This window comes from Polyodon spathula, chromosome 42, assembly GCF_017654505.1.
Source record: "Polyodon spathula isolate WHYD16114869_AA chromosome 42, ASM1765450v1, whole genome shotgun sequence".
NCBI classification, from domain to species: domain Eukaryota; kingdom Metazoa; phylum Chordata; class Actinopteri; order Acipenseriformes; family Polyodontidae; genus Polyodon; species Polyodon spathula.
Genome location: NC_054575.1, coordinates 174,877 through 184,744, shown reverse-complemented (window position 1 = coordinate 184,744; position 9,868 = coordinate 174,877). Strand labels below are relative to the sequence as shown.

At 40.6% G+C, this 9,868-nt stretch overlaps 1 protein-coding gene across 1 annotated transcript in view; it reads left to right on the top strand.

Annotated features, from left to right (window-relative positions):
- LOC121305177 (scavenger receptor cysteine-rich type 1 protein M130-like) overlaps positions 1 to 9,579 on the top strand; it is a 55,399-nt gene extending 45,820 nt beyond the window's left edge. Inside the window, exons 2-7 of the mRNA XM_041236721.1 lie at positions 3,639 to 3,938; positions 4,327 to 4,632; positions 5,644 to 5,958; positions 6,340 to 6,651; positions 7,258 to 7,560; positions 9,107 to 9,579. Of these exons, the coding sequence (XP_041092655.1) occupies positions 3,639 to 3,938; positions 4,327 to 4,632; positions 5,644 to 5,958; positions 6,340 to 6,651; positions 7,258 to 7,560; positions 9,107 to 9,504 (1,934 nt within the window). The 3' untranslated portion in view covers positions 9,505 to 9,579. The remainder of the gene's footprint in view (positions 1 to 3,638; positions 3,939 to 4,326; positions 4,633 to 5,643; positions 5,959 to 6,339; positions 6,652 to 7,257; positions 7,561 to 9,106) is intronic.
- Positions 9,580 to 9,868: the final 289 nt, after the last annotated feature.

The window sequence follows — 9,868 nt, the reverse complement described above, 5'->3', positions numbered from 1 at the left end:
GAGAGAGAGCTGTATATATATTTATATAGTTCATTTTGAATGTATTAGCACTTTTATTTTTTCAGTTAGGAGTTACAGACACAAATAAACAACAGCTGGAATGATTTGGTTCACATAATACTGTGCTTTTCCTGTGTTAATAACGTTTTAAATTAAAAAGATTTGCACATGTTGAACACATTCATTTGATAGGATATGGTTCAGTAAACAACATATAATAGTAAGAGGATATTAAAATAATATAAACATGAAATAAAAAAAAAAATAGATATAGATAGAGAAGTGCAGATAGGAGATTCCAGATAGTAGTTTCTATTGTAATGTTTAGCTGTTGGATTAATCATATTTAAAGTTGAACCCGTTACAAGCTAAATTGTGGTGATTTATTCCAGCATCAGTCAGCGGTAGGATTTTGTTTCTTTTTAAAATAACAGCTATTCTGCCACCAACACCTATGCAGCAGCATGTGAATCAGGGTAGCTTATTTGCTAGGGTTATGATTTTGTTTTTTTTTAATTTGCTATCAAATACAAAATTATCCAGATTTATAATCAATTTTCCTAGAAAAAACTTTATCCCAAATGAAGTAACAGTTCTTAATACTTTACATGTAGTCAATACATTATATTCAGTGCGTTTAGATATACTGGAATGAATTCAATTAACACTTCAGAATATAATTCAGTTTTGGCAACATGTGTATTAACGTTAAAACTATTTAAAAAATAAGCATACCGTGTATGTTGAATATAAAAATGCAGTTATAATATATATATTAGCTAGGATTAAAGTTATTCTGATCTCTTTTTTGAAACAAACAACCACAAAAACTTGATTAAAAGTGCAGTCGTCTGCTAACCCAAAAAGAAAAATGAATCTAAATTATCCCGATCAAATTTTGAAATTTAAAAAATTTAAATTGAAAAATATGCTCACTGGGATAATCTCTAGAAGATCCAGTTCTGTGCATTGTTAGCACTGAATAATTGCACACCGTTATTATAGTCTGTGTTACTTTCTAACAGCTGCTATAGTGATACCAGCACCACAATTATAGGGTACGTTTCCTCTACTTTTCAAGGCATGAGATTTAGAGGGTGTTGGAAGTATAGGCACAGTGCAAATAATTGCAAATGCAAAATTCAAATTGAATTATGGCCAGGCAATTATTTTACACTGTGCCCTATGTAAGCTTAAGAGCAATGCAAATTATTTAACACGCACTAATAATGATCCTCTATTATGATAACGAGGGTCTCAATGAGAGCATTGGTCTATTTAGAGGCTGCACTTGCAGGAGTATAGAGAGCAGTCGCTCTATGACATTTGTGGAAAATGAAAACATACATCAGCGTAAGTCTTGGCTCACGGGGAAAAGTTTTCTGTGAAGGAGCTGGGAGTCTTTTCACCTGAGGTCACTCGGCATGAAACATAGTTGTTTGGAAAAACCTGCAGCCAACATCAGTTATGCGAGTATCCTCAGGAAATGATATGTACTGGCCTGCCCTTTTCAGCATGACATCCATAAATTTGCCAGCACTCTGGAAAAGGTGGATTGGGCTATCCCTCCAGAGATGCCAACTGTGGGTCTGGAAGGATCCAGAGGCTCAGTGCAGAGAACACATAGCGGCTGCTCTTTTCTTCATTGAATGCATTTCAATATAATTGCAATGGATTAATGGTGGCAAAGTGTAAATTTGATAGTGGGTGCAGAACGCCAGGAAAACACCTTTCTTACGCCGCATTTTTAGCGACAGCTGCTAAGCACGATTTACGGCAGCATTATGGGGGTTTCGCACCCGCAAATCACTTTGCACGTATCCTTACATCACCCCCTTAGAAGACAGCAAACCCCTGTATGTAACTGAAATGTAACTAGACACAAATGTAACAATTTGAGTCTCTGATTGTAGCTATAACAATAACAACATGCTTAGTTCATTCTTATTTCAGTTTTCAGTATTTTCTTATGAAGTTCATTCTGCATGGCCAGTCAGCTGGAGTTAACATTTTGCAACTAGTCATATTTTCTTACAGTCATTCACATTCCAAATTCCACTGATTCAGGGCTGCAACATTAACCTTATTGATTAACTTATTGAAAAATAATAAAGCAAAAATGAAATGAAACAACCTTGCATACCGGAACTATGTTTATTCAATAGTTGACTAGTTATTTTTGAATTATTGTGATGGGGGTTACTTGTGTAGAGTAGGCCTACATAGTAAAGTATCAGCTAAGTCTGAGAACACAACAAGCAAGGCCTAGGTCTATTTATTATTTGAGTGTTATTTAGGATTGTAGGTATTTATTGGGATGGAGAGGTGCTTTGTGCTTTTCAACTTGCTCGAGCATGCGCAAATGATTTTAGCTCAGAAATCAATGAACCGCCCGTCTGAAAGAGGTACGATGTATTGAGTTTGGCTCTTAAAGTGTTTTTTAATATCATTTTTTTCACAATTCAGCAAAGGTATGTGACTTTAACTGATGAGCAACAAATTGGGTGATCTAAAATTGTAAACATACGATTCTGTGGGTGAACTACAGTTTGCCTTGTTAATAATTATTTGTGACGTAGTCAATCACAGCATTGAGAGCGTACCATTTTCTGATGATACTCGTGTCGAGTTTTGGTACGGGTACCGCATTCTGACGATGTACCGCATTCAAAATTGTTCTTAGTGTAGTTGTTCTCTATTGTGTGTAGGCATATTTTTTAAATTTCGCCATAATTTGCGATTCAGTTTTAAAATCCTCCGTATCTTAACTGTAATGCAGTTTTAAATCCCGCTAACAAGCCTCCATTCCTAATTGTAATCTCATTTTAAATCTCGCAAGTTAGGTCAAAATCTATGCAGCACTGTTTGGAGGTAAAGTCTCTGTCTCCAATAGAAATGTAGGAATGTGCTGCCACTCAGTAGTTGGGGCGGGTTTAAAGTATTCAGAGCGAATCAATGACAGATACAAGTCAGGAAGGCGGGACATTGCCCAGCTGCACTGGGAAAGTTTTTTTTTTTGTAGTAATATTTTTATGAATTGGAAAGGGGTGGTCAAAGTGAATTGAGTAAACCTTTGCCACTCTTCTTCCTGTGTTTATTGGCTGTACACCGATTTCAGTTTTTTTTGTATCGGGTGCATGGGGTGGGTGGTTGTTTTTTATCGTTTTTTTTAATCGGTTAAAACCAGAAATCAAAGCCCTAGATATATTGTACATGCTGTAAAATATGTATGCATCATTAGGTAAATCAAATTAGTATTTTCAGCTGCAGACAAAATCCATATAATTGTAGCATGTACCGTCGCATTAAAATAACAACATCGAAAATCCTCCAGCATAGGAAATGAATGTGGATGGCAGTATTCCGCGCAGGGAGGCTGGGAGACCCGCAGTCCGAGATGAGTTCTAGGAGATCGGCTGCAGAGGGCAGATATCCCGCACCGAGCGGCAGCACCTGTGAGCACAATCACTTGAGAGGACACATTACTGATTCTTCATCTTGCGCTCAGAAATGGGTTTCTGCAATGCAGCCCTGCTGCAGAGACTGGATCTGTTCTAAAAAGCTGTTACTGATTTCTCGATTATTCGCTGGTTTTCCATTCTTGCCATTAATTGATTGATTAACTTGATTCCCTTTAGATGGCGATGATTTGAGGCTTGTGGAAAGAGGGAACCGCTGTGATGGAATTGTGCAGATTTTCAAGAACGGACAGTGGGGATCAGTTTGTACAAATTCATGGGGCCTTAATGATGGCAGTGTTGTGTGCAGACAGACAGGATGTGGAAGTCATCTAACATGGTATACTGTGCAGAACAAGAATCGCACCATCTTGCTGAGTGGGGCCCTCTGCGATGGGACAGAGTCTGCCTTGAGAGACTGTAAATCTGACAAAAAAGTCAAAAATCCCTGTCCTAAAATTGTCAGAGAAACATGTTCTGGTAAGAATATCTCTATATAGTTGAAATACAAGAGACGTGATAACAGGCGTGTTCTTCCTCACCACAGCTGGTGCAGTAACATCAGGAAATGTGTGCTGTGTGTTTATGCACATTAGATTCAAGATGTATTACCCCCGCCCAGAAAAACAAAACGATTTGATGTTTTTTGCTTTCTTTTCGCAATACAAATAAGTAGATTTTCAGAAATGTTTTGGTAGGTTTAGTATCTCAATACAATTTTCCAAATGTTCCAAGTGGACCATTTTGTACATTGTAGCTCAGGTAAGCAGGGATACTGTAAATTATTAGCAATAATTCAAATGTTAAATATGGATAAGGAAACAAATGGTTTGCAATGGCTTTTAAATGTAAACATTTCTTTCACCAGGGAAAACAGCTAAGATAATTGGTGGACTGTGCCATGGTCGTTTAGAAGTGAACCGGGGTGGAGTCTATGGCACAGTGTGTTCCAAGTCTTTTGACTCCAGAGATGCAGATGTTGTCTGTAGGGAACTAGACTGTGGCATTTCCAAAGCTGTGTTGTCTGGAGCCCACCCTGGAGACAGTAAAACCCCAATATGGGCAAACGAGATCCTGTGCCAGGGCAATGAAGAAAACCTAGCCTACTGCCAAACCGCAGAGACTGAGCAGCAAAACTGCACACACGCACACGACGTCAGCGTCATCTGTACTGGTAGGCACCTTCAACACTTTTTAAACACGCTTGCTATAGTGTGCTTCACAGGCATGCAAATGCCTCAGCTATTTCTTTCCATTTCACACAAACAAGCCAGAATAATTACAGCTCCACCGGGGACCAGCCCCTAAGAGTTAAGCCTCCACTTATTGTTAGCCGAGATGAATATAAAAAAAAACGCTGGTATATTTTCTTTTTCATTTATGGATGTTTATGACTTATGAAAGCCCATTCCACAATGTCTGTGTGATCCAGTCCAGGTTTTACTTGAGCACAGTAAGAACTATGTATTTTATGTACAGTAGTGTGCACATTTATTCAAACACCCCATTGCTTCTGTAGTTTTGATTGGTTTTGCATATTAAATCAAACCACTGGAACATTTAATTGATGGCTTTAATAGGCTACATATGCAATGTAGTTTAGATTAGTTTAAGATGCCTAATTAAAGCACAAAGTGGTCTAACATTTTCATACACGAGTGCCTATTGTTTCTGTATCACTGATTACTGACCAAGAATTGAAATTCTCACACCCAGTTTGCATTCAGGTAGGTATATAAAGGATATAAATGACAAATCTTCAGATGTTCAAATAAATTTAATAAAGCATAACCTAGCGTGCAGATAGAACATACTCAGTCTAGCAATATAATTTACATACATGATACTATAAGCTCCCATAGTGGTATGGTAACTTAGAAAAATAGTGCATGCTTATTTTAGTTTGCACAGCATGCAAAATAGAATATGATACAGACTTCACTCTTCAGTCTCAATGGATGTTGGATTTCAATTTATACAGATGGAAATAATTTTATAAATCTCATATGAGACACCAGTCGATCACTGCCGAAATTCCAGAACATCAAATTAAACTAACAACACCACTCCTGAGTACGAGTTTGATCAGAACCGATCTTCTCAAACGAACGTCACAACATTACATCTCTTATGCAATGAAATGAACTTAAAAACTTTTACAATTGAACCCCTGTCCTGCTTGCAGGGTACACTGAGGCCAGGCTGGTCAATGGCCGTGACCGGTGTTCTGGTCGAGTGGAGCTCAAGTACGACAGCAAGTGGAGCACAGTGTGTGATCAGAGCTGGGACCTGCAGGACGCCACAGTTCTGTGCCAGCAGCTGAACTGTGGGTACGCTGTGACTGTCCCAGGACAGGACCAGTTTGGGGAAGGCAGTGGCCCTGTACTGTCCGATATATTCGACTGTGAAGGCACCGAGACTGAGTTACAGAAGTGTCCCATCTCTACGCAAGGACATAGTAAATGCACTCATCGTAATGATGCAGGAGTTATCTGTGCAGGTTAGTCGTAGTTATTGCTTTAAAAAGATCACATTGAATGCATGCCTTTATTAACCTTTACTTGGACACAGTGCTCTCCTTTAGTTGTCCTGACTAAAAAATAATCTACCTTTATAAGCAGCATGTTCTTTTGTGCATGTAAAAAAATAAGAATATATTCTTGTATTTTATTCTCTCAGATGACTAGTTAATGCTTAATAATATGCCCCTAAAGATTTTGACTTTTAATAGGACATAGACATTTTAAAATTAAAACTACAATAACCTTGTACAGTTGTAAGTAACCAGATATGTGTAGGTTTACATTGTGTGATTATTGTACCTGCCAGTTAATGTATCAGCTCCACATGGTGTGACTGTGTCTCTGATTCCTTGCTCCAGCTCAGGCAGGTCCAGTCAGGCTGCTTGGTGGACAAGGGCTCTGTGAAGGCCGGGTGGAAGTTTACTACAACAGGATGTGGGGGAGAGTTCTCCCCGACTCCTGGAGCAGCACAGAGGCCTCGGTGGTGTGCAGAGAGCTGGGCTGCGGCTCTGTGATCCCAGCCTCTAACTCCTCTCGATACGGGGCGGGTCACAGTGGCGTGTGTCTGACAGGTATCCACTGCAGCGGGGACGAGACCCACCTGAGGAACTGCAGCCTTCCACAGCAAGTCCCCTGCAACAGCAGTAACAGCGCGGCCGTGCTCTGCACTGGTGAGTGCAACACAGCACAACAGAAAGGGTGAATCACCTTGAATATGTATTGAGAACCCCGGTATAGTGTAGGGTGAATCACCTTGAATATGTACTGAGAACCCCGGTACAGTGTAGGGTGAATCACCTTCCATATGTACCGAGGACTCTGATACAGTGTAGGGTGAATAACACTGAATATGTTCTGAGAAATCTGGGTTGGATTCAGTCTAAACCCTGATGTTGGTGGTACTAAATTAATCAATTTACACGCCTGCCCAATCGCTTGGTAAAAAGGCTATCCATGAATTGCATATCGCTTGCTGTTGTGGGGCGTGAGTTCTAGAGAGGTGACAAAGCTAAGCAGAGGCACTTCTTAATAGATGAAGTTAAAATGTTACTGAACAGGCTGTCGGGTTGAAAACACAACACATTACTTTCCCTAGCCTCCTGCTTTATCCGGCTCTACGAATGATCCAATAGGTGGAGTCATACAGACACGCATAGCTCTCAGGCTGTATGACTGTGCTGCATTGAACTGATTCTAGACGCCTGACTCTAGATGCCTGACTTTGATTCTAGAAGCCTGACACTGATTCTCGGTTGCTGATGATTCTTCCCCTCCAGATCACATGGCTCTCAGGCTGGTTGGGGGAGGAGGTGACTGCGCTGGGAGGGTGGAGGTTTATCACAATGGCTCCTGGGGGACGGTCTGCGATGACTCCTGGGACCTGGCAGACGCAGAGGTGGTGTGCAAGCAGCTCCAGTGCGGGGCAGCCCTCAGAGCCACAGCCTCCTTCGGACAGGGAACAGGACCCATCTGGCTGGACGAGCTGCGCTGTCAGGGGAACGAATCAGCTCTGTGGGACTCGGAAGGGTGGGGGCAACACGACTGTCAACACAAGGAGGATGCAGGTGTCATGTGTTCAGGTACAGGACTGCAGTAACACACTATCACTACAGCTTACAGGGATCCAGTACTGGCTTAACTACTGGGGACTGAGCAGGGCTGTGCACAGGGATCCAGTAACACACTATCACTACAGCTTAACTACTGGGGACTGAGCAGGGCCGTGCACAGGGATCCAGTAACACACTATCACTACAGCTTAACTACTGGGGACTGAGCAGGGCTGTGCACAGGGATCCAGTAACACACTATCACTACAGCTTAACTACTGGGGACTGAGCAGGGCTGTGCACAGGGATCCAGTAACACACTATCACTACAGCTTAACTACTGGGGACTGAGCAGGGCTGTGCACAGGGATCCAGTAACACACTATCACTACAGCTTAACTACTGGGGACTGAGCAGGGCTGTGCACAGGGATCCAGTAACACACTATCACTACAGCTTAACTACTGGGGACTGAGCAGGGCCGTGCACAGGGATCCATTAACACACTATCACTACAGCTTAACTACCAGGGACTGAGCAGGGCCGTGCACAGGGATCCATTAACACACTATCACTACAGCTTAACTACCAGGGACTGAGCAGGGCCGTGCACAGGGATCCAGTAACACACTATCACTACAGCTTAACTACTGGGGACTGAGCAGGGCTGTGCACAGGGATCCAGTAACACACTATCACTACAGCTTAACTAATGACACTGAAAGGAATAAGCAGGGTTCTGTCAGGTACACGACTCTGATAACTCACTCCTTGATGTCTTTTACAAGCGTACTGTACAACACTCAAAATCAGTATTATTATCATTTTGTAATACACCTGCTGCTTCCTATTCTGCCTGCGTCTATTGATAGCATCGTATCTAATAAGAGAACCAGAGCCATATCACAAACACTTCAAAAACACCAGTTTATTAAAAAAATATACCTATCATTGTTAATGTAAAAACCTGTGAGCTTAATTAAGAAATTATCCTGTAAGAAAGTGTAGGTTTTCAGCAGATATATTGAGAATCCATCTTTATTTTATATAGCACCTTTCATAGTGGAACACATCGCAAAGCGCTTTACAAGATGCAGTAAATACAAGAAAATCCATAATACTTCAAATAGAGAAATGCATAATACATGATATACAGTGGGAAGTGCATAATACATGATAATAGCATAATGCTTGAAATAGTACTAAATACAGTGGAGAGTGCAGAATATATGATAGTAACAATACATGAAATAGCAGCAGCAGCTAATAACAGATGTCAGGCTTCAGGAGCATGGAAAGCAAGAGAGAACAGGTGGGTGTTTTGCCTGTCATTTTGAAATTCAAACGATGAAATCCTTTTTTTGTTTCACTCCTAAACGTAGAAGTACAGTTCTTGTTTTAAGATGTACCTTTCTGGTTTATTGGACACAACTTACTATCAAATAAAGTTAGTTTAATCATAGAAATTAAAAACACAGTTAATTCTGAGTGCTGTATATGCAGATGCTGTTGGCTGCTAAGGTAAAAACCTTTAGCTGTGCTGTAAAACAAACATGGTATATATTTTTTTCAATAGAGTTCAAGCAGCTTAGACTGGTTAGTGCTGAGTTTGACTGTGCGGGACGGCCAGAGGTCTTCTACAATGGCACCTGGGGTGCTGTCTGCAGCAATGGAATGGGAGGAATCGCGGCAACATTTATATGCCGTCATCTGAACTGCGGAGAGACCGGATCTATTAAACCTCAGTCTGAAACGAGCTCTGCTCTCAAATGGCTTGATAATATTAAATGCAAAAAGCACGACTCCTCACTGTGGCAGTGTCCGTCCTCGCCTTGGGGACAGAACAGCTGTGAGGACAGGGATGTGGAGGACATTGTCTGTTCAGGTAACGTCTTGCTTCTGTCCAGAATGATTGACGCTGCTCCAAACAAGGAACATTCAGAGATCAGTATACTGGCTGCATGCCCCAGTTAGCACTATCCATGGATTCCCTTATCTCCCATTAATAAGTTCACATTAGAAGTATATCTAGACAGGTGTTAGGCATTAATAATCTTAAATATGCTATTCTGTGAATAACCCTTAATCTGTGTCTTCTGTTAGGACAGCAGACATTGTGTATTGGTCTCTGAATCTTTTAATTGTTAAATGACCACAATACAGTTTTTGATATATTTCTTTAAGGGAAGTTATTTTAATTATTAGCATTATTTTAGAACAAATATTTGCTTTCACAATTATTTCTATTCATATTTTAACCACAATACACATACTTAACAACCTACAACTCATTTAACATAGCCAATTAATGACTAATCAAAATGTGCAGAAAAATATA